Source organism: Eulemur rufifrons, chromosome 5, assembly GCF_041146395.1.
Source record: "Eulemur rufifrons isolate Redbay chromosome 5, OSU_ERuf_1, whole genome shotgun sequence".
NCBI classification, from domain to species: Eukaryota; Metazoa; Chordata; class Mammalia; order Primates; family Lemuridae; genus Eulemur; species Eulemur rufifrons.
Window position 1 is genome coordinate 29,427,085 of NC_090987.1, and position 24,148 is coordinate 29,451,232.

Sequence of the window (24,148 nt, forward strand, 5' to 3'; positions counted from 1 at the left end):
CAGGGGAGAGACAGGCTCTGCCCCGGATTTTACCTCTGACTGCTGTGTGGAGAGTGCAGAGCAGGGGCGTGGGTGGGTGTTGGTATTGGGATGCGGTGAGGAGGTGACTGTCATGCCTGGGTGGCTGCAACAGAGGGGGAAAGGAGGAGGGATGTCTGGAAGGCAGAGCAGGTGGAAGGAACACAAGTGGGGGACTGGATGGGCTCTCCAGCCTCCTGCTGCCTCCACCCCAACATCAAACAGCGCCAGTCCCAGGGAAGCTGAGCAGATCAAGGCCTGGCACTGTCTCCTGTTGGGGGGACAGAGCCAGGTGAGGGTCTTCATTTACATCCCATTGCAGCCCCTCTCCACACACACACACACACACACACACATGCACACACACGTCCTGAGCCGGCAGCCTTTGATCTGGTTTGATGCTCCTACAGCCTCCTTCCCAAGCAGGAAGGCTTTGTCCCCAGAGGCAGCTCCCAGCCCAGCTGCATCCCTGGCTCTGGCACAGTGTGGTAGGGGTGCGGGGACTTCATGCTGACAGTCCTCCTGAGGCTGGCCTGTCCCCATGTCCCAGGTGAGGGGACTGGTTCTCGAGAGGATGGCCATGGCTGCAGAGGGATCTGAACCCAGGTGTGGACAGCAATGCTGGGCACCACCTGCACTGACCCGGCGGTGGGCAGCTGGGGGTTCTCAGGCTCCGTGGAGAACTGCCCCTGCCCGCCACCTCCCCGCTTGTGAGACAGGTCTGCACTGCACGCTGCCCTCCTGGGGCAGTGAAGGGGCTCTAGGGCTGGCCAGGGGGAAGCGAAAAACACGTCTGGATTTGGGGGTGGGGTGGTCAGGCAACCTTGAAAATTGTGCAGATGTACATTCAGAGGAATCGGTTTGACTCCTACTTGCCCCATAGAAGCCATGAGTGCTTGACCGGTCTGCACTGGGAGCATCTGTGGGAACAGCATATAGAGATGCTCACTGTGGCTGTAGGGGGCATGTCTCTTGTTTTGGCTCAATCCAGGTGGACCTCTTGGAGGAGGCTGGGGAGCATCTCAGTGGTCCCTGAAATGCAGCTGGCTTTGCAGGCTGGCCTGGGCATGCAAGACTGTGCTCAGTTCAATGTCCCTGGGGGTCCTCTCTACACCCCCAGGGGTGGGGTGGGCATTGACATCTGCCAGCTGGCGTCCTATGGGTGGGCAGGAGTAATGGCTATAACAGTCACAACAACTGGTGATTACCAAGCATTCACTCTGTGCCAGGCTGTGCTGAAAACCTCCTGCGTCTCTACTTACTTAATCCTCACGCAGATCCACCCAGGGTGGGTATATGCCTTGCCTAGGGCTGCACAGACAGAAAGTGGTGGAACCAGGATTTACTTACCCTGCAGTAAGTAAATAGCCTAAGAGACCCCCAAGGGCCCTGCATGGGACAGCCCCCAGGGCTCCGGGCTCTGCCTGGCAGCTGAGGGGCAGGTTCGTGGGGGCATCCAGTGTCTGGGCTCTTGCCTGGTCCCTGTCCACTTCCAGGACCAAAAGCTCCATCATCATGAATGTGTGGCGTTTCCTCTCCACCTGAAAACTGCTGCCTTGAGTGTCCAGATCTCCCAGCAGCACCTCTGCCCACCCCGTCCCCAGCCGCAGACCTCACAGCCGTGGATTCCCCGCCGTGGCCCCGGCCCCAGGGTTCTCCCCACTCAGGGCCCCCCACCCTCCCTCAGCAGCTGGAGGGAAGAGCATAGTAAAAGTCTATTGTGGTAATAAAAGGCATTAACCATCTGAACACTCGCCCGCAGTGCCCCCGCAGCCGTCTATCCTTAAGCAAGAAATATTGTTTAATGCCGATGGTAATGAGCGAATCAAATTTTGAAAATTAAGCTGGAATTTGAGCATTAGCACCAGGACGCTGGCATTTGGCAAGTCAAGTGGCACTGCTGTCACCCGCCTCCTCCCCCTCCGAGTCCCACTCACCCTGCGTGGCCAGCAAGATGCTCCCCCGTGGCAGAGGCAGGGCGGTGGCCAAGGCACAGTCCTGCAATATCCCTCTTAGGAGCTGCCACTACAGGTGCATTGCTTCTCTGATTTGGGGGCTCTCCTTTTAAAGTGCAAATCCTTCCAGCCTGAGCCCCCTTCTGCCCGATGCCCTGAGGTGAACATGTGGAGCAGTCTCTGTGTCCCTCATAGAGGGATGGACAGGAGAAAGCAGGAGATTCCGGCATCCAGACCCCACTGACTTTTGTAATCACCTATGGCTTCCCAGGGGGTGCCACTCTGTGCTCTTCATAGCCTCGGGAACCAAAGCTCAACATTAGATTGGGGTCCTGGGAAAATAAAAACAATTCCTGAGGCCATAGGAAAGGGAGATGTATGTGTTGGTGGGATGGAGAGCAGGCAGGACGGGAGTTGGAAAAGCAAAGTCAAGCTTCCCCAGGGTCCCCTTCTTGCAAGCCCTGCCACAGCCTGGGACCACTTGGGGGCAGGGGAAATGGGCAGCCAAAGGGGGCCCTCCACCTCTCTGCCTTTGCTCAAAATCTGGTGTGGGCCTGGAGCCCCACATCTGTCCCCTGCACATCAGAACGCCAGCCCACCTCCTCCTGGAAGCCTTCAGGGTGTAGCCTCTCCCACTGCCCCATCTGGCCTCTTCCAGCCTGAAGCCCAGAGCTATTGGCCACCTGGCCTGTTCGTTCTCTCTCTCACTGGGTGCTCCATGGCAGAGGCTCTGGGGCCCGTGGACCAAAGACGTGGGATTCTCCAAGGAGCTCAGAGCCATGTGCAACCCCCAACCCATTGAAAGAGAAGACCAAGAAGGGCTCCCACACTCATCTCAGATCCTCTGTTTGGCCAAGTCCCAGGTACATAGTAAGTGCTCAATCAACGCTTGCTGAAGGGGCGACCAGAGGGTAGACCCAAAGCATGTCAGGTTCTCTGGCCCAGCCCCTCCTGAGGTGGCTGTAGACACCTTCACCTGACACAGACCTGGGTACTTCTCCCATCCATGATTTTATTGGCTTCCCCCAGCCCCAGCTTCTGGTGGGGGTGGGGTGGAGAGTGTACTCTGCCCACTCCCCCATGGTGGTTGGACATCTGGGCACAGAGGGCTGAGCTGCCTTCTCTGGGTCCAGGCAGAGCTGGGACAAGCACCCACCTTCTGTTGCCCAGCCATTCTAGGGAGCCACGCACCTGCTCCCCAGAACCCCAGGGGCTTCCTCTCACCACAGACACAGACACATTTTAAAAGCACAGAAGGCAGCAGCGAGGGCTATGGGATGGAGAAGTCAAGAGAAGCCCAGGAGGCTGGGTTCAGTTGAGGTCCCAGCTATGGGCCTACTGTGAACCCCGGAGCTCCTTCTCTGCCCCAGCTTCTCCATCTCAAAGAGCATGGGACCCTCGGTGTGAGCTAGGGACCTGCCCAGCTCTGCCACTTTGTGGCCTTGTTCTCCCAGGGGCAGGCACACCAGTTCACTGTTTGGCAACCCTGCTGGCCTTTGTCTTGTTTGGGGACTTGTTTATTGTGGATGGCCTCTCTCTCCATCCAGACGTCAGCTCCAGCGAGCAGCATCACTGTCTTGTCCACTGCCATAGAAGCGGTGCTTGTACAGTGTCTGGCGCAGAGCAGGGGCTAGGTGAACACCTTTGAGTGACTGCGGGGACTTGCTCTGCCCCTGGACCAGGAGAAGCCCGTGTGAAGACCCAAGGGTGGGGAGGTACCGGGTTATCTGCACCTCCTCCAGGTCTCTGGCATGGCCTGTGCCACCTGCCACCAATGTTTTCCTGTGCCAGGCACCAGGCTCAGCCCTGGGAGTGGGAAGGTGAGCACAACACGGGGCCCTGCCCTGAGCTGGGCTCCCAATGCCAGCCTCCCCTTGCTCACCACATCTCTGGGCTCCCAGAGCAGGGCAGCCCTCCAGGCCAAATCAGGGCAGGGCAAACCAAGGGGGAATAGAACACCATTTCCTCTTCCTCCTGCATAGAAAAACCCAGGCAGTGGCAATCGCCATTGTCGTTACTGCTGGCCAGGCACTGTCCCTGCAGCACCTCTTAGAATCCTAACAACCACTACATGAGGGCTTGAACATACCCATTTTATAGACCTATAAAACTGAGGTGTGGAGCAGGAGAGCTGGGGTGTGAGCCAGTGGGCCTGGCCCAGAAGGAGGTCTCTTCGCAAACTCAGAGTCCCTGCAGCCCCTGGTTTGAACGACAAGCCTTAGGATCACTCACACAGTCACCACACCCACCTGGTAGTGAAGGGAGTACAAACTGAACACAGGTGGGGATCTTAGAAACAGACATTTGAGTTGGGTGGGGTCGATCTACGAATACCTGGAGAAAGTGAGTCTGGAGCCAGGTTTCTTTGGTTTCTTGCAGCCTTCCAGAAAGGCAAGGCTAACTATAATTTCCCTAGGGAAATCAGATGGGCAGGAAGAGGAGGAACCTAGCCCCCTACATGTTTAGAAAGGCCCAGAGGAGAAAGAGGCTCAGGCCTCCCACTGAGAACTGTGTAGTAAAGGGAGATTACAGGGAAGGAGAAGAAGAAATTAGCGGAAAAAAAACCACTGGCAAAGGGAAGTGGCTGGATAGAAAGGCACGTGTGGATGAATTTTAATGCAATCAGAAAGCTGTCATAATGATAATAAAGGAATGCATTCAGACGTCAGGACAGGCCGTGCCTGGAAAAAAGAGTTTCAATTACTCCACCAAAGGAGTAAAAGCTCCTATTTCACTTCAAGTAAATTGTTGCTGCTCCCAGGAGTCAAATAAAAGGGCTCCCCCACCATTCCCTGGGTCTCTGTCCTCTTTCCACCCATCTCTCTTCTCCCTGCCCTTTGCTTCTGATTCTTTTTTGCCACATCTCCTGCCATTTACATTCTTTATTTGTTAGAGCAGTCACAAGCCCTGCTGAGATTCGAGGGGAAGGAATATGACCCCAACTCTCAGTGGGAAGAGTGAAAATCCCACTGAAGTAAGAGCGTGTGGGCTGGGGGATCCTTCTGCAGTCATTCACAAGCTGCTACAGGTCCACGCAGCCTGAGGTGCTCCCTGTCACCCTGAGCATGCAGCCAAGTGGGATCAACAAGCCACTCGATACTTATCTCAGGTGTGGGGCTGCAGAGGCACCTTCAGGAACAGGCTCCCCTAAGTGCCCAGGGCTGAATTTTGCAGCATGAACAAATAGAAAGGGCCAGACTGAGGAGGGGTCACCTGTCGGACGTAAACACACGTGCAATACAAAGCAGCTGTGCCCCTGGGAGTGGCTCAGGGCATGCACTCATTCATTCTCTGTCCCTTCCATAACTGTAGTGAGGGCCTGCTGTGCGCCAGGCACTGCTGCTTCAGCAGAGAGGCCTGGTCTCTTTCCCCAGGGAGGCGAGCTACACAGAAATCAACGACACCCACAAAGCAGTAAATAATCGTCCTTTGAAATTCCAGCTCTAGGGACGGGATCCGCCACGGAGAATAAAGGAGAGGGGAAGAGGGGGATTGGTGAGGAGGCAATATTTAAACTGAGTCCTAGAAGAGAAGGATTGAGCCTTGTGACCAGTGCTCTGCAGGCAAGAGGGAACAGCGTATGCAAAGGCCCCTTGGCAGACTTGCCAGTTGTGATTGATCTGGACACCTAAGGAAGATAGTATATAAGAGGAGGGTGGGAGGGAACACAGGGCTGCCCCAGGTGAGGCGCCAGACCAGGGGCTTTGCTCCTCAGTATGCAGCCTGCCCTCTAGGCAGGAGGAGGCGGAGTCGCTGCAGTCCAGCCCCTGCTTAACACAGCCCCTCTTCCCCCGCCTCTCCCTCCTCCCCTGCCCACTCCCGCCCTCCCCACCTCCCCACACCCCCATTCCCTCACCTCCCTACCCCCTACCCCCGACTCACCTTCTTCCCCACGCCCCGCCCCCTCGGCTCTGAGCCCCGCCCGCTGCTGCTCGCTCCTCCCTCCCACGTTGCCCTCCCCCTCCGCGGTGCCGGGCTCCCCGCGGGCTCGCCCCGCGCAGCCCGGCCCCTGGCCCGGGTAAGCATCTCCTAATTTTGTTCCAGAAGATAGAAAACTCTTCGTGGGCATGCTCAACAAGCAACAGTCCGAGGACGACGTGCGCCGCCTCTTCGAGGCCTTCGGGAACATAGAGGAGTGCACCATCCTGCGCGGGCCCGACGGCAACAGCAAGGGTGCGCGGGGCGGGGCGGGCCCGGCCCCGGAGGGGAGCGAGCCTGGGAAGGTGCTCCGCAGGGACGAGGTGGTGGGAGACTCAGGCTGCCTTTAAGTCCCCAGGCCTGTCCAGGTCTTTCTGTCTCTGTGTGCCTCTGTCTCTGCGTTTCTTCGTGTCTCTCCTCTCTCAGTCTCTCTGTCTCACCCGTTCTGCTCTCATGTGGGATGCGCCCCTCCTCTCGGCCCCTCCCTCGCCCTGCCTCTGGGTCCCAGCTCTCCCTCTGGCCTTCCTCTGGGTCCTCGGGCGGTGGCTCAGCCTCTCCCGTCCCCCCAGGGTGCGCCTTTGTGAAGTACTCCTCCCATGCCGAGGCGCAGGCGGCCATCAACGCTCTACACGGCAGCCAGACCATGCCGGTGAGTGCGGCCCCTTGCGGCGGGGGCGGGGACAGCGGCGACGGAGACCTGCAGCCCCGCTGGGCCGCGCGCCCACGGTGCAGTCCACACTGTATCAAGCGCGTGCCTCACTCATAGTCTCCCCATGAGAAGGAAAGGCATTACCCTTATCCCTGTTTCTCAGATAAGAGCGCTGAGGCCCAGAGATGTTAAGCAACTTGCCGGAGGTCACCCAGATAGAAATGACTGCGGTGGGGTTAAGACCTCATACCGACTATAGGCCAGCGCTGATGCCGATCCCCGCCATCCTCCAATGCGCCCTATGGGGAGGGAGGGGTGGGCCTAGGCTAGGGGCACGGACAGCTGTGGGCGGAGTCTTTGGGGCAGGTTGGTCTCACGCACGGTCCGGCCACAGGGAGCCTCATCCAGTCTGGTGGTCAAGTTCGCCGACACTGACAAGGAGCGCACGATGCGGCGAATGCAGCAGATGGCCGGCCAGATGGGCATGTTCAACCCCATGGCCATCCCGTTCGGGGCCTACGGCGCCTACGCTCAGGCAGTAAGTGGGGGCAGATGGGCAGCGGTTCCGAGCTCACTCCCCTGGGAGCCCCAGAGAGCGGGGTCACCTAACCGAAAATACTGCTCCTGCCCTGGGAATGAGGAGGGGCAGGTGTTAACCCAGGGAGTGTAACCTCAGAAGGGGTTAGAGAAAGCTGGTTCAGTTAGGGGTGGCTGCCAGGAGGAGGTGGGTTGCTGTCCTGGTTCTAAGAGGGGTGGGGGGCTAGAGAGAGGGCACCTGGGCAGGGCAGCAAGCTGGGTTTCTCTGAGTGTCCCCAGCCCAGCCAAATCAATGTTGAACTCCAAGAAGCATGGATGGGAGGGGGGAGGTTCAGGTGCTTGGTTGTCACCACCCCACGCCCACTCATGAAGATTATCTTCAGGCCTTCTGGTCACTCCTGGCAGGGGTCCTAGAAGGTACCCCAAAGCCCTCCACACCCACACTTCTCCTGCAGTCCCACAGGCCCTGCCTCAGGCCTCTGGCCCACCAACTTCTTTCTTCCACTTGGGGTCCACTCTGCCAGCATCTCCCTGAGCTGCCTCCGGACTTGTAACCACAACCCCCGCATGGGTGGCACTGAGGCAGGCCAGGGTTCCGGCTCTGAAAATGCAAGCTCACCTCACTTCCTCAGCAGTGTTCAGCCGTGGCCACTTTCAACAGCCTCCCCTGTCCCCACTCACATTTGTAACCACATTGGGCTGCCTGGGGTTCTAGTCATGATTCTCCTGTCCCTTCTGCCCAACACATTCCCAGTTAAGACCATTTTGGGCAGAAATCTATACTAAGTTAATTCTGTGGAGGCTCATCCAACTTGTCCCTAGCACTTTGGTTGTCACATCCTCACAAATGACACACCTGACCCAAGGCTGACCGGCACCTGTGGAGCCAGTCCCCTCCCCCACCCTCTACAACAATTTTAGAGTCCCAAAGACCCTACGATTACTTTTGAGTACAGTCCTCTCTCGCGGAGGTGGCCTCTAATAGCCAATGAGGACCAGGACAGGAAAGGGGAGGCATCAGAGCTCTCTAGGGGTGGTGGCCAGGAGACTGTCCAGGCTCCCTTGGGGCTCAGGGCCTGGGAGGTTGATCTCCAGGAGCTGAGCCCCTGTTGGGGAGGGATGCCCTCCTGGAAGCACGTGATATTTTTTCTACTCCTTCTGCCCCAGCTGATGCAGCAGCAAGCGGCCCTCATGGCGTCAGTCGCACAGGGCGGCTACCTGAACCCCATGGCTGCCTTCGCTGCTGCCCAGATGCAGCAGATGGCGGCCCTCAACATGAACGGCCTGGCGGCCGCACCTATGACCCCAACCTCAGGTGAGCCAGCAGGTACCAACATAGGGCCTGGCCTGGTAGGAGAGTAGTGGATCCAGGCTAGGACCTAATTTTGGATACCAATTGACCATCCTACGGCAAGAGCACATGATGTCTGGGCCCAGGCAAGCCCTGTCCTCTGGCAGTTTATCTCAAAAATTAGATTAGAAAATCCCTGGGGACCTGAGGGCAGACAAGATGTGGTCCCCATGCAGTCCATGACATGATTTCAGGGTGGTGAGAATTTCTCTCTAGTTGCTTAGCCATATCAGGAAACACTTCATCTTGATCTCTATTAACAATAGACATCTGGAAAGAAATTGACATGAAAACCTTTCCCTTTGAGGTCTGGGAAGAGAAGAGCCCTGGCCTTTCTGCAGCCTTGCTTGGTCTCTGGCCCAAGCCAAGAAGGAACCCGTTTTTTCCATTTTCCTTTAACCCAACCTAGACTCATCCATTGGCTTTTTCCAAGACAACTACAAAACAAGCTAGAGAGAACCACAAGAGTTATCAAGGGACAGGGGCTTGGAATCAACCCAGCTCATGAAGTATGTTTTTGATTGGATCTTGGCTATTGTCCAGTCCAGTGATTCTCAACTGGTGCAATTTTGTCCCCTGCCCCCAGGACATCTGGCAATGTCTGGGGACATTTTTGTTTGTCACAACTGGGAGTGGGGAATGCTACTGGCATCTAGTGGGTAAAGGCCAGGGATATTTCCATACATCCTGCAATGCTGGAAAGCCACCATAACAAGGAAATATCTGGCCCCAAATGACAATAGTGTCAAACTGTAGTCTAGTCCCAAGGACTGGTCCAGTACCCCAGGCTCTCAGCCCAGGCCACAGCAGCAACTCTCCTGACATCCATGAGCTGTCCCTTTCCCAGCTAAATGCCACAAAAGACTGTGCCACTCTGGGCCCAACTTAAGCACTACCTCACAACTCTGATCCCCAACCTCAGGGACAGTCATGAGCCCAGGCAGTAGGCCAACCTCAGGTCCTTGTCCTGAGAGAGACCCCACTTCCTACATGAAGAGGAAGACCCTTTCCAGCCTCTGGGCCCTCAGTACAATCACCATACCATCCACATCTTGGGTTCCACCCACCTGGCATAGGGAGGCGGTAGGGTGTTTTCATCTGACCTCAACTTTACCCTCACCACCGTGACCACCACCATTGCTTCAACTGGAGGAGACCAAAGGTATCTATTTTGTGTATGACATAGGGTTGAGTCTGGACTCTACAATGACCTCCATGCCTCTGTGCCAGGAAGCATCAGAATTAAAACATCCTCCACCTGAGCAGCAAAACTTCTTCCTAGGGAGGCAGATCTTCCCCTCAAGGAATAAACAAGGACCAGCCCATCCTGACTTAGCTGGAGTGAGCAAGAGCCATTGAAAAAGAACAAAGTAGGACCAAGTGTGGTTAAAGTTAAGGGCATTGAGGATAGTTCATGTGCTGTAGGTCCAAGCATGAGCCATCAGTGGTGAGAGAAGTCTTCATGGACTGAGTGGGACTTGGGCTCTGCCTTGAAGAATGGGTACAATCGAGATGAGTGAAGCCATTTCATACAGGGGATAAACCAAGGCATGCTTCACAGACAAGGTTGAGCTGGTGTGTGAGGTCCAAGTCTAACCCCAGGCCCTTGGAGGCAGTGGGGTGGAGCTCCATGGGGTGGCCTTGCTCACCTTTGTTCTGCTTGCCTCCCCTCCTCCCCTGCCTCTCTGTGCCCCTGGAACCAGGAGGCAGCACCCCTCCAGGCATCCCTGCACCAGCCGTGCCTAGCATCCCGTCCCCCATTGGGGTGAACGGCTTCACCGGCCTCCCCCCACAGGCCAACGGGCAACCTGCTGCAGAAGCTGTGTTCGCCAATGGCATCCACCCCTACCCAGGTAAGCACATCTGGCAGCCCTTCCTTCCCCGCGCAGCACATTCCTCGTCCATTCTGTCCTTTCCCTTGCTGTTCTAACAAAGAATATGTGGCTCCAGCCCTATGTCCATTCCTTGGTGAAACCCCAAATGTGATCAGGGAGGGCCAGCCTCCTACCCTCCTTCAGGGAGCCCATAGTGGGAGAGCAGAAACCAAAATCCTGCCACTGGGGAGGTGCCAGTCTGATCAGGGAGAGAGAACCCCATTCCAGCAGTTCCCTCGGGGAAGAAAAGAGACTAGGTGCAATTGTGCAACCAGGTAGAAAGGCCGGTAAATGCAAATGAATTGAGTGTGAATCTGACCTATAAGAAGTAAGGGGGTAGAAGCTAAAGGAACAGTCAGATTTAGTGTCAGGTAGGAAAAGACTCTTTGGGGAAGGAAGTGGAGGTATACTGATTGGCAGTCTAGCTAGTACATACTAGTCTGATCCTTTGGTGCACACAAAAGCCTGTTCAGCACCTCGGACAGCTCCTGATCCCCTGCTTTATCAAGTCCGGCACACAGGAAGATGCAGGAGGCCTGTGATTAACTTTGTGCCTCTCAAACTTAGCAGTTCTCACAGGGTGAGAGTGTCCAGTTGACCTGAAGCAGCTCCTCTCTCTGTTCTGGAGGATGGACTGATATCAGGGCGGGGGAGCTGGACCAAAGCCCTAGAGTAGACCACCCAGGGACAAGTCAGTGGCGATGTGAAGAGAGCCGCCCTCCATCCTGGAGGGCAGAGGATGAGCTTACAGAGTCCCCATAAATATCAGTCTGTGCTGGATGAAAGGGGGGTCCCCAAAGAAGGACAGGACATGGACCTATCCCCTGGGACATCAAAGTCCAGGCGGAAACACAATATAAATCTACAGAATGAGAGACAATAAGGCAGAATGAAGTTTGTTCAAAAGTGAATGTTCTCAGACTCAAGATAGCAAAGGATTCAAATGAAAGGAGATTTCTGTAGGCTGAGGAAGCCCAAAAGAGCCTCCCTGAGGAGGAGACTAAGATGAAACTTTAACAGATGGGCAGGGATTGAAGAAGTGAGGTTGAACATGGAGCACACTCCTGTGGCCCCCTCTTGCAGGCTCAGGGGCAGGAGGGGGCCTGCCTGGCAGGGGCATGGGGCAGGTAGTGGTAAAGAGGTTGGCCCCATAGGGCAGAAGATGCCAGCCTGAGGTAGGATGAGCAGGAGGGCAGAGCCATGCTCCCATTCTGGGTGCCCACCAGAATCCACCCTGGAGCTCTATGAAACCACAAAAGCCCAGAGATTCTGATTTCACCGTCTGGAGTTAGGCCCAGACGTCGGTAGTATACAAAAGTTCCCCCAGCTGTAGAGTGCAAGGTCAATGTGCTGGAGGGAAAGAGAGAAAGAGAATTCCTTGGCTTTGAACTTGGAGTTGTCCTTGGTCCCATCCCAGTGCTTGCCCTGCAGTAAACCCCTCAAGCCACAGAGAAGCAGCCAGAAGAGTTTCAAGCAGGAGGTGGTAGGACCCAGAGGGTACAGACTGTTGCTTGAGGATGAAGATTCCAGGCTGGTGGGGGTGGGGGGGTGGGGCTGGGCCAGCTGGAGGTGGAAGAGATCCCAGTCTCAGGCTCATGGGCTGGGAGATGCCATCCCCAGCACATCTGGGTGGCTTCATCTCCCAGTCCTCCCTGCCCACCAGCCCATCTGGATCTCTGGATTCTGACAAACCTGTTCCTTCCCCACCCCCACTGGCATCTGTGAGCTGTTTCCCTCATGGAATTTGGAAATGTTTCTTTCCCCCATTTGTAACAATCTGCCACATCTCATAAACAATTCCCTGCCAGAGCAGGAGGGAGGGATGGAGGGAAGGAAAGGAGAAAAGTAGTACATTAAAAAAATTAATTTACCATCTTTAAATGCGGAGTTTGGAGCCGCTGTAATGAGCGAGATCCTTCAAAATGTTCACTCTTTGGCAGTTACTAATGAGGTCGTTAAGCAGAGAAGTAGAGAGGGTCTCATAAATGCTTTTCTCCACTTCCTAGCCCCAGGTAGCTTTTCCGTTCTCCCCTCTTGCTCATCGAGATTGTGGTGGATGCACACAGTGTGGCCTTTACTGTCACATAACACCCTTGAAGGGATGGCTCTCACAAACATTAAAGACCGTTCGTTCATTCATTCCTTCAGTCACACTATTTGCCAAGAACTTACAGTGTTCCTGGCACTATGCTGGGGGCCTGCCGTGTAAGTTGTGAGGCTGTATTTTGCACAAGGGCACCAAACTGTGTGCCTGGAGGAAGGGGCACCCTTTCCTAATTTGCATAAAGGCACTGCATGGGTGAGCAGCTGGCAAGACCAAGAGGACAAGCCAGATGTGGCTCTCCAGAGAGCTTAGAGGCTGGCAGAGGAGAGCAACAGAGGGAGCAGGAGGGAGGAGACCACCCACCAGGCACGTCACACCTGGGAGCCCTTCGCTCCAGTCTCTACCATGGCAGAAGTAGAGGGACAGGGTGTTGGACTGGGACAGCCCCAGGCAGGAAGGGGCCTGCACTGTGGCCCATCCTCCACTGCCCTCTTCTAACCAGAGCCCTGCGGGCCCAGCTCCCCTGCTGCACCCTAGTTCCTGGGGGCATGGGACCTGCCATCTGCCGTCTCTAGGGACCTCTGCCGCAGGCTCTTCCCTGAGCTCCCCTGAGGTCTAGGTGCTCTTTTTCTAATGGAATTTTACGGAGAGACTCAGGGACAAGGGCTCAGGGGGAAGTTTGGGAATTCTTCCTAATCTACAGGTCCCAGCGCCCGGCACAGCCGGTAAGCTTGGCTGGCCTGGGTTGACAGGCAGGTAAGCCCAGAGAGTTTTCTTCCTGCCACCCTGTGATATAGCCAGCTTGCCCCCAGATACACTGGGGCTGGATCCTCCCTCTGGGTGACACCTGTCTCCACCACCTCCCTTGGCCCCCCAAGGCCAGCCCACTCCCATGTCAGTCACCACTGGCCATGGTCACCAAAGTCAGTGCCCAGTGTTGGTTCAGGCTTCAGGCTTTTGTCCACAGCTCCTGCAAAAATAGCAAAGGCAACAGAAGGGAAGCAAGCCTTTTCCCCAGCCCACTTCCCTCAGTTTCTCCTCAAAGTATCCTCAGTTCAGGGGACCTCTCCTCACACTAGGTAGGAGACATCCCAGAGCCACAAGGTCAGAAGGTCCTTGGTCTTCTGATTCCTCGGTTTCTGGGGACAGCATCCCTCTCCTGGGCCATCGGGCAGACTTCATTTGTGTGGCCAGTCCCTGCACCCCGGCCAGTGACTAGGAGTGGGAGGTCTCTGTGCCTTGTGTAGATTCCCGAAGAATGAGGGAGGGTCCCTCTACTTGAGCAGGTGCAGGTGACCCTGAAAGACAGAGTGGCCGGGTGAGGCCTCTGTGCCTTTTCTTTTACCCAGCAGGGTCTGCCAGGCTTTGCCTTCATTCACTGCCCCCACCTTCTGCTGACAGTCAGTGAGAAGGAGCCCACCCTCCTGATGGCCTCCAGCCCCCTCCCATGCCTTCCCCACAGCCGGCTCACTCATGGGGCCCCCACCAAGCCCTCCAGGCTAAGCCCTCTTCTGGCATCTCCTCCTCAATTCTTCAGTCTACTGCATGAACCACCTATCTTACCCCACCCCAGGCCACCTGCAGCCGGCCCCCTCCAGCCAGTGGGGGCAACTCTCTGCCCTACTAAGGGCCCTGGGCTGGGGAAGGGGACCCCAAGAGGGTCTAGGCATTCAGGGTTCCTGTCTCAGATACCCTGCCCCAGGGCAGACCCTGAAGTGGCCAGGACGGGCAGTGCAGCCACATTGTGCCCTGGGCATGGTGGTGGGGACCCGTTTGGTGGGCACCTCTGACCGACTCTGTCCTCTTGGCCCCCTGCAGCGCAGAGCCCCACCGCCGCGGACCCCCTGCAGCAGGCCTACGCTGGAGTGCAGCAGTATGCAGGTCGTTAGTATCCACGCGTCGCCTCGGCTCTTAACCCTGGCCACGTTCATCTCTCCATGCCTGTGACATCCGTGTCCCCTCCCCACCCCAGTCCTGGGCCCAGCACTGCACGGGGTGGGGAGAGGGAGTGGTAGGGAGCCACGTGGAAGGAGGGAGGGCTGACTGGCAGAGACCGTCCAGGCTGTCCCCCTCCTGCAGCTCCCGGAGCAGAGCGCCCTTGCAGTGGTGGGCGGGCAGAGCTTGGGACCAGTTGGCTGAAGCTTTGCTCTTGCTGGGAAGTTTCTTGTCTTTGAGGCCAGACTTCCCTTCCCCATGGTGCTGTCAGAGCTGATTTGCCCGGGAGCACCAAGCCACACAGCAGCCCTGGGGTGAGCCTAGAGCTGGGGTGCTGCCCATAGCAGTCCACGGTCACTGGCCCAGGAAGCACAGGTGCCTGGTTTGCGAGAAGGGGGAACTCTGGAAGAGATGCAGTTCCCACTCCCCTCCCCCATACGCAGGCAGCAGGATGGAGCTCCAGCAGGTGTGACGGGAGGAGAGGTGGGGAGAGACAGCCCTGAGCCAGCAGAGCACCTCGGGTCACTGAGCCACCATCTTTGCTGTGTTCAGAGTTTCTCTTCGCTGTCTCCCCTGAGGGCGATGGGGCTGCCTGACAAGGTGGGGACTCAGGTGAAGCTGTCCTGGCACTCTGGAGCTCAGAGGAAGTGCTCTCACCTTCTGGGTCCCTCTGAGCTCTGACCCCAGGCCCTGCTGCTGTGGGGGCCAGGCCAGGCTGAGCAGGGAGCTGGCCACCGTGTCCCACCTTGGACCCTTTCTAATTGAGTACACTAAACATCAGGTTTGTCCCACCCAGTCCTCTGCCCCTGGGGCCCACCCCCAGCAGGCTCCCCGGAGGCCAGGTGCACACCTAGGGTGGCTCCCCACCTCCCAGCCGGGCACCCTCCGAGTGGGAGTGAGTGTGTGCCCGCCAGAGCCGGCATGGCTCAGAGAAGCAGGAAAAGCTTCTCGTGGATTCCAGGCGGTGTGGGGTGAACTTGTCCAGGGCATTTGGATGTTTTTGATTATCCATGATTGTGTATTAGCCACACGTGTGGTTTGTCCACTGTTTCAAATTAAACTCGCCTCCCCCCCAGTGCGCATGCACACACACACACACACACACACACACACACACGCATGCACATATGTACACACATGCATTTCCAACCTGCACTCTGCAGCGCCTCCTTTCTTAGTAAGAGCTGAAAGCTGGTTTTGTGTACGAGGCTGAGTGGCAGCGCCCTTTTTGGCTGGTCTGCTTTCGCTGCCCACGCTGAAACCTCTCTCTCTCTTCCTGCCTTTCCTCCCCTGCTGCCGGCTCCCGCCTCTTCCCCGGGCCCTCCAGCAGCCGCCTACCCTGCTGCCTACGGTCAGATAAGCCAGGCCTTCCCTCAGCCGCCTCCAATGATCCCCCAGCAACAGAGAGAAGGTGAGTCTGCAGGCCGGGCTCCTGGGCCCCTCCCCGCCCCTGCTCTCCCCCAAAAGGCTGCTCACCTGGGCCTCGGGCTGGGGAGTGTGTCGGAAAGGGGGCCACGTTGTGTGCTGTGTTGAGGTTGGTGAAGGAAGCCGGCAGGGCTGCAAGGCACCGCGTTGTCCTGCCTGAGCGTGGAGGTTCACTTCTCGGGGGCAGCTCTGCACACCAGGGTGGTGCCAGCCCAGGGGCAGGGGACTGGGCAGAATGCCCTGAGGGCTGGCAGGCCCCACACGGGACACTTTTCCCACTCTGCTTCATCATTTGCCACTGGTCTGACTCGAAGCTCACATGCTGATATCTTCGTCTATAAAAAACAACCCCACAGAAGGGTCAGGGTTGTGTTTCTTCTTTAGCAAGAATCTCGAATAGGTAGAGCCTGTGTTTGCCAGCAGAGGCCTTGTCCCTGCCGCAGGGAGTTATGGAGTCACAGCATTATGGAGGAGATCGAGGCCCGTCCTTGGGGTCTTCATCTGAGGGCCCAGTGCTGTGTTCCCAGGGGCTTGGCAGAACAGCTGGGAGGTAGACTGCAACAGCGCGGTGGCGGTGCCAGCTCTGACAGCTGTGCACATTGAGAAGGGATCGGTGCATAGCCTGGGGTCGCCAGGGAGGTGAGGCCTGGAGGATGTGGGATCTAAGCATCCCCCATAGGCAAGATTTGGCCGTGGGGAGGATGGGGGAAGTAGGAGTGCCCATGGCCGAGGGGACGCAGGAAGGAGCCCAGTGCATCATGGACAGGAGAAGTCGTGCCCTCTGGGTGACCAGGAGAGACCTGCAAGCTCCCAGGGCAGGACTCCATGGGCAAGCTGAGGTGAAGGGATGGGAGTGCCCCAGCGCCAGCCTAGTGGGAGACGGGGATCCTGAAAAGCCACATCCAGAGCCTGGCGTGAACAGGACCGGGCAGGCAGGTCAGCGGGCTCAGATCGCATCAACGAGCTCACGCTCTGTGGGGGATTCTGTGAGCCCACCCACAGAGAGCTCAGCTTGAGGGGCAGGAACGCCAACAAGGTCCCATCCTCTCCACCCTGATGGAAAGGGTCACCCTGGCAGTGAGGCCACCAAATCTGCCCCAGCAGCCCACATGGCCAGAGCGTTCCAATGGTCTGCAAATGCCCAGCCTGTAGCCCCTTCAGCAGACTGTCCTGGAGCCATGGATATAGGAAAGTTAGCCCTGGAAAGGACCCTGGTGCAAACCCCTTTGATCAGACAGGCCCCAAACAGGCCCCAAAGCCTGAACAACTGACTCCCAGCTCTGCTGCCCTGTCTCCCTGTCACCCTCTCTGGGAAAGTGAGGGTAGTGAGGACCTTTCTACAAAAGGGTATAAGGATCAAATTCACTCAAGTCTGCTCTCTGAACTCCATTCAGCAAATATCTGTGCACACAGCCCTTCCTTCCCCAAAACGTCACCCCTTCCAAACCTGTACACGAGGGAGGTGCATCACCCCAGCTCACACCCATTGGGCAGCTCCTGACACTGGTGTCATCGGGTCTCTCCATGCCCAGAGCGCCAAGCTCCAGCAACACAGAGAGGTGCACAGGAGGGCCCCGCCCAAACCCTGCGCCCACGGCCTGCTGCAGCTGAGTGGCACCTGGGCCCACCATTGGCAAGGCAGGGAGGGCCGCCCATCAGCCCTGCCTCACCAGAGGGTCCCCTCACTGGGCTGTGGTCCTGAGGCCTGCCCTGCCCTTGCCACCCCCAGTCTTCGTCCATCAGATCAGGGCCACAGGGGGTGGGACCCCAGAGTCCCAGTGTCACCCCTTCTAGGTCCAGAACAAAGAGCTGTGCCCACAAGCCGTACTCCCTTATCACCCCATTGGCATCAGGCTATAGTCATCTCCCTGACTCGCTCTGGCCTGTGGGCTCAGGGTTCTCCAATCATGCTACATGGATACATAGACACACCCACAAGCACACTCACACACACACATACATTTAGCTACAGGTCAATGCCGCCTGCACCAACATACACGATGGATGGCCCCTGCTGCTGGATTTGAACAAACTCAGGCCCCCATCGGCCCTCCTGCTCCTCCCCCACCACACACTACCACGCCGTGCACCAGCTCTAAGCAGCTTCAGTCCCTGTCCCCACACTCCCTAGCCCAGGCCTCGCGTGGCCAGTGCCCACTCCAGCCTCTCCTCGGGGAGGGGGATTTCCCATGCTTGTCCCCATTCTCCCTGGCCATGGTGCTCAGGCTGAGCCACCCCAGGGGAGCGGGGGATGGGGTGGGGGAAGATGTGTACCCAGATGCCAACAGAACCACCGTGCTGCACACTCCGGCGAGACCGTGGCACTGGGAGTGGGTTGTCGGGAAGGCTTCAGGGGCCTGGAAGGGTGGGGTGGCCTCCAGCACGTGGAGACAGGAGGCAGGTGCTCCGGGCAGGGGGCGCGCCACAAGCAAAGGTGTGGCTGCTACAAAACATGAGGTGAGCCCGGGGCCAGAGAAGACAAGCCTGCCAGTAGTCAGCCTCTTTATATTATGGTCACCTCCCCCTGTGGAATGCCATCAAAATACCAGGACTCACTGGTTGCTGGGGAGGACCCTCCTGCCAGCTCCTTGTCTTTGAGCTGAACCAAGAGATGCCTGAGTCCCCCACAGGCCATCTGCCCCACAGATGGGGCGAGGTTACCCTCAGGGACAGCCGCAGCGGTGGCCCTACAGGGCTGTGGCGTGGTCAGGGGCAGTTGCTCTCTGTCTCCGAAGCTCCGTTTCACCATTTCCCAGAAGGCTGGGTTAGGCCAGATTGATCTCTAAAGTCCTGCTGGTTCTGCCATCTGGATGTTCTGCGAATGAGGGAGCGCGGAAGGGGCTGGGGGTGGCCGGAGTAAGGCAGCATGTGAGCTCACTGCCGAGGGCGAGGGGCTTGAGCCGCTGCCCCAACCTCCTGGTCAGGCTGGGGCTGGACAGTTGTCCTGGGGGCTCTGCCACACACCGTGCAGGTGGGACTGAGCCCGGGGCCCTGTCTGTGAAGGCTCCTTGTCTCTTTAAAGAGAATAGACATAACCTCCACAGGAAGCAGCTTGCAGGACTTGAACTTGGAGCCAGGCCCCAGGTCCAAGGCAGGTATCAGCATGGGCGGAGTGGTCAGGGAGGCCTAGAAGAGCAAGGATGGGAGGAGGAGGGAGGGCGCCTGTTGGGCCAGAGGGGGCTGGGCAGGAGGACAGGACAAGGCACATGCCCCTGCCCCTGGGGAGCAGCCAGTCTGTTTGGGGAGAAAACCTCCCAGACGTAAGGGAGAAGGAGCCCCACCCCATAGAGTAAGGAGTGGACTCGGCATCGGAAAGTAGCAGCCAGACGTCCTGGGGGCCGTCAAGTGCACGTTCACAGGGCACGAGCCAGTGGAGGGTGGCATGGTCAAGGGCACAGGCCGAGGAGAGCACCACCAGAGCTCAGGCTACCCAGCACCGGGACTCCCTGGCGATGGGTGAGGGAGTACACTTGCGCCCAGTTCTGAACGTGCCGTCCGCTGGCAGAGTGCCTGGGAGTCAGCAGTCTGGGGAGGGAGGGTGGAAGGGAAGGGTGGCAGGTGGTGTGGGGTGGGGACCAAGGACTGAGCAGGCCAGCGGCTCATTGGGCAGCTTTGGTGGTTCGGGGTCTTTGTTCTAGGCTGTGGGCCTCAAGGGGGCAGAGATGATGGAGGGAGGAAGGAGGAGGAGGGGAGAAAGAAGAGTGGGTCAGAGGCTTCAGAGCAAGCCTGTGCCCTGGGACTGGGTTATCTGGCAGCCTCGCTGGTCCCAGAGAGCCAGGACAGTTGGTTCTGGCCGTGAAAGCCACATAGCAGCCCACGTCGGTGCCTTACAGCCTTCACTTTTAAGCTCATGCTTAGGTTTCCTCTGATCAGAACCTTGGTTCTTACACAACTCTAACAAGTGCAGCTATTTCCTTCCGGTCTCCACCATGGGATGGACATCATCACCGAGATGACCATAAGTCAGTTTAAAAGATTAAATTATACATAGTATATGCTAGGTACGATGGCAGGAAATAGACCCTGCATCTTGGAAAGATTTCCATTTTGAAGAGTTAAAATTAAACATTTTGACCATTTAAAAAGAAACATACAAATCTTTAGTATCTGGAAATTTCAGAAATTCAAAGCTCTCAACAGTGTTCGTGGGATCTGGTGGGGCTGAGATTTAGGTAGAGAGAAGAATGCGCGCTATGGAGGCAGATGGCCTGGCTCCACACCTCCCCCGCCAGCTGCATGTCCTTTGGCAGGTGACTCATCCTCTCTGACCCTCAGTTTCCTCATCTGTGAGTGGCGATGACAATGGTATTTAAGCCACAGGGTTGCTGTTAGGATTAAGTGAATTAACATACATGCAAAGAGCTCAGGACAGCCCAGCACGCAGTCATGCCTAGACGGGGCAGAGCTGTTATTGTAACAAAACGGAGAACTTTCATGTGATGAGGCTCCCGGGTTCCCTAGTTAATCACCGAGCCTGGCCTGAAGCCCTTCCGGGGCCCAGTTTCTCGGAAACTCAGGATAAATCTCGGTTTCTGCCCTAATGGCCAGGGTGGAGTGTGAGGTGCGGGGCCGGGCAGTTGGGCATAGGGGCCAGATGGGAAGGAGGGGCTGCAGGCCAAGGGGAGGATGGGTGAACTGTCTCCCCAACACAGGACATGGCTGCCTGGGGCGAGTCCCTCAGTCCTCCCAGAGTAGGGGCTGGGCAGGAGAGAGCCCCCCCTAGATCTCCCTGTTCCCCACCCCTCCACCCCTGCACCTTATTTCCAGGTACACAGCGAATCCAGCTTTGGCATGTTCACCCCCTTCTCTTGTCAACTCTGCCCCGGAGCCCCCGAGGTGCCAGGCCTCTGTTACTGACCCATTTTGCAGAAAAGGCAGCTGAGGCTCAGAGAGGTTCAGTGACTTGCCCAGGGGCAGAGCCAAGAGTGGAGCTCAGACCCAGGGCTCAGCAACCCCCACTCTTCCAGGGCACCCTTGGATCTTGAATGAAACCCCCCCTCCTAACCTTGCCCCCCTCCCTGCTGCGCTGCCTAACTCGCTCACCTCTCCTCTGTCTCTCTCTCCCCCACCCCACCATCCCTCCTCCCCCGCCCACCCCTCCCCTCACCGCAGGGCCTGAGGGCTGTAACCTGTTCATCTACCATCTGCCCCAGGAGTTTGGGGACGCTGAGCTGATGCAGATGTTCCTCCCTTTCGGTAATGTCATCTCCTCGAAAGTGTTTGTGGATCGGGCGACTAACCAAAGTAAATGCTTTGGTGGGTAAAGATAACAAACCAATTAGCTTCACCCAGGACAGGGCGGTGCTCGCACCACACCACTGGTGTCCAACTGCTTCTCACCTGCTCCTTTGCATCGGCCCAGGAGCTCCCCACGGCCCGCCTCCAGCCTCCATCTCTCACCTCCTTCTCTCTCTTCCGCTGCTCTTTTCGCTTCTTGGCTTTCCCTGTCCACCCCCACCTGGACTCCCACCTCCCACGTCTCAGTCTGAGACATGGGTTTCCTCTTCCAGCTGGATTCCAACCAACTGAGGAGGGGAAGGGCCCCTGTGGGCAGGGGTGGGGGACAGTGAGCACAGCCCAGTGACACCCATTCCCCCGCTGCCCCTCCCGGCTCATGGTCAGAGTGGCCCAGCCTGAGCCCCGGGTGGGAGCAAAGCATGATCCCTGGGGGGCAGCAGCCCAGCCAGCCCCTGCCCCCTGCCCCTTCCCTGCCCCTCCACCTCCTCTCTCTACCTCTCTGCCCTGCCCCACCTCCTTCTCTGTCTGCCCCGCTCTGTGCTCCCCCTGCCACCCCCACCCACCCCTCTCAGGCCCCCAGAGCAGGGCGTTGTTGACAAGCCAGGAAGAGGACACTGGTCCCTGCCCTCAGGAAGCCTGAGCTCTGAGCTTAGAGGAAAATTGTGTCTACTCACCAGCAGTGAAATCTGCGAGGCACCAAGCAATGAAGTGATAAGAAAGGCAGAAGGATGTAAAGACACGTAAAGGAAGGGCAGGATTCCAGGCAGGGAGACTAGGATGGCAAGCGTGGGGCTGGGATGACAAGGGTATGAGGATGGGAGTGAGGAGGCGGGGGCTCTGGGGAGAACTGGGGGTGGGGTGGGGGGGCTCAGGGGAGACCAATTGCGAGGGAGGGTCTGTGCTGGGGAGGGTTTCGGCCATCTGGGGTGCTTCATTTGGTGTGGCGGGCGGTGGAAGGAAGCGGGAGGCCCCTGAACTGAGCGTAATGGCACAAGAACACAGCTTTCGGGAAATGTGCCTGGTGACCGGTGTTAGATGGGAGAGGGAAGACTTGGGCGGATCCAGGAGTGTGGCTGTCAGATGACATACAGGATGCCCACTAAAATTTGAATTTCAGATCAATAACAGATACTTTTTAGTATAAGCATGTCCCAAACATTGCATGCAACATGGCCCATGCTCTATTTGGGAAATACTTATACAAAAAAAGTATTCATGGTTGATCTGAAATTCAGATTACACTGGGCATCCTATGTTTTTATTTGTGAAGTCTGGCAACTCTATCCAGGAAGCCCCAGACCTCCTCCTGGAATTTCACTTGACCCCATAAATCTCTCCCCCTACACTCCTTGTTCCCTCTCGCACCTCCTCGTCTGCCCCCACCAGTCCTTCCTTCTAGGGCCAGATCCATTCATGAGGCCCTGGGGACTGAGGAGTCCAGTCCCCAGAGAGCCACACGTGAAACCAGAGCTGAGTCAGCCAGAAGCTTGGTATCTCCAGGCTGACCCCGGAGTCTGGGGCTGGGAGGGGAGCGTGGGAGCCCGTGCTGGCCAGGGAACCCAGGTCACAGCTTATGGGGCTAGGGGAGAAAGGACAAGAGTGTAGAAGCATCAGGAAGCACACGTCCAGGACTTTCCACTTTGGAGAGCAACTTTGCAGAACCATGAAGGGCTTGAGGATTCAGAGCATGTTCCCCAAAGTAGTAAGATCTTTGCACCATTGTCCCTTCCCTTCTGGCAGCTGTCGCGGGAAAGGCGTGGTCTTTCAACAGCATAGAGTTGCCCCAGTAACTTTGGGTATGGGAAAACAAAACAAAAGACAAAGACAGGGTGGCACTCCTCCATGTCACTCAACTGATACTTCTCCTTATAACTTACGATGACATCTGCAAAAAAACACAGCAGAAGTCAGTTACATTTGCTGTTTGAGTAAGTCTCAAATGTTACATAAATGAGGAGTCTTCAGTCTAAGAGCCCAGGAAACTCTGGGCCAGGACTAAGGTTTTTTTCCTGCTTTCTACAGAAATCATCCTCTGTATGCCGTTACTCTGGCCTCTCCTCTCTTCTCGAACACACTAATAATGCTAAATATCTACTGGCCTTGCCAAAGGACAGGCTCTGGCCACACCAGCCCAGCCCAGCTGTTCCTCTTTAAGCCACTTGGGTCCTCTCTCTCACTGGGCAGCTGGGCCTTTAATGTGAGCCCTGACTCCAGCACTCCCTCATGGGCAAGTCACTTAGCCCTCTGAGCCTCAGTGCCCTCATTTGTGAAATGGGGACGTTGACAGTCATCTCTCACGGGTGCTGTGAAAGTTCCAGGAGCCCGTCTGTTGCAAGGGGGCTGGGCCAGACCAGACCCTCAGGAAGGGCTGCAGTCCCTTTTGTTCTGAAAGGCGGTGCTGTTTTTGCTGTAAGAGTGGTTTTATGTTACAGTGAACTCCTCAAGGGCTGTACTCACTCTTTATAAGCATAAGCACACATTTATAAGCAAAATCTTCCAGAGATCTTCGCAAGGATATGACTGTTCCTACGTTGGAAGGAGGGCTGGGGGTATACCACCAGTCTGGGAGGCAGGAGCTTTCTGGGGGTAGGATAAGAATAGTCGGGGGAGAGGGAGGGAGGTCTGGGAGAAGGAAGACAGTCCTGGGAACCGTGATCATGGGAGATGGTGGCCAAAGCCTGCCACAGGGGCCTCCAGTCTTTGGGGGAGATGATCCCTGCCCTACTGCTAGCCAGTTACCAACACTCAAGGAAAGAAAAGTTCCCTGGAGTCTTAACCGCCTTCTTAAACGGTTAAGAATCCTTCTTAACCACCACCCCCACCCCACCCTGGCTTTGGAGACCTCTGAACTCTTCCAGGAAGGCTGGGCTTCCTCCCTCCCCTAGAACTTCTCCCTGCTCTCTTCTGTGTGGCTGTCCCTCCCTTTACACCTCTGCCCTAGACAGCTCCTCCAGCCCTTATTATCCTCCTGCTTTGCTCACGTGTTGTTTTCTGACAAGAGAGCCACCAAGCCCAGGTGGATGTCAGAGGAATGAGGGGTGCAGCATGTCACCCACAGTCAGGCTACCTTGTCCTGGTAGGGACAGAGGCTTTAGTTCAACCACCTTCCTTAGCCTGGGGAGGGCAGTATGAACAGACACACAGTTCACACGTCTGCAGCTGCTCTGGTCCGAGAAGGCCTTGCCTTCGGTCACCAGACATACG

At 57.0% G+C, this 24,148-nt stretch overlaps 1 protein-coding gene across 50 annotated transcripts in view; it reads left to right on the forward strand.

Annotated features, from left to right (window-relative positions):
• Positions 1–24,148, forward strand: part of CELF4 (CUGBP Elav-like family member 4) — a 298,106-nt gene that overhangs the window by 261,345 nt on the left and 12,613 nt on the right. For 9 of the 50 annotated variants that reach the window (XR_011233580.1, XR_011233583.1, XM_069468043.1 and 6 more), the window contains exons 4-11: positions 6,021–6,146; positions 6,461–6,540; positions 6,935–7,078; positions 8,245–8,392; positions 10,132–10,281; positions 14,165–14,230; positions 15,609–15,692; positions 20,819–20,902. Coding sequence is in view for 44 of the 50 variants with exons in the window: in XM_069468043.1 (XP_069324144.1) it covers positions 6,021–6,146; positions 6,461–6,540; positions 6,935–7,078; positions 8,245–8,392; positions 10,132–10,281; positions 14,165–14,230; positions 15,609–15,692; positions 20,819–20,902 (882 nt within the window). In the remaining 6 variants the exon portion in view is untranslated. Of the gene's footprint in view, positions 1–6,017; positions 6,147–6,460; positions 6,541–6,934; positions 7,079–8,244; positions 8,393–10,131; positions 10,282–14,164; positions 14,231–15,608; positions 15,693–16,560; positions 16,579–16,697; positions 16,743–19,399; positions 19,412–20,818; positions 20,963–24,148 lie in introns of all 50 variants that reach the window. The other 41 variants (XR_011233579.1, XR_011233582.1, XM_069468041.1 and 38 more) reach the window with 20 other exon arrangements.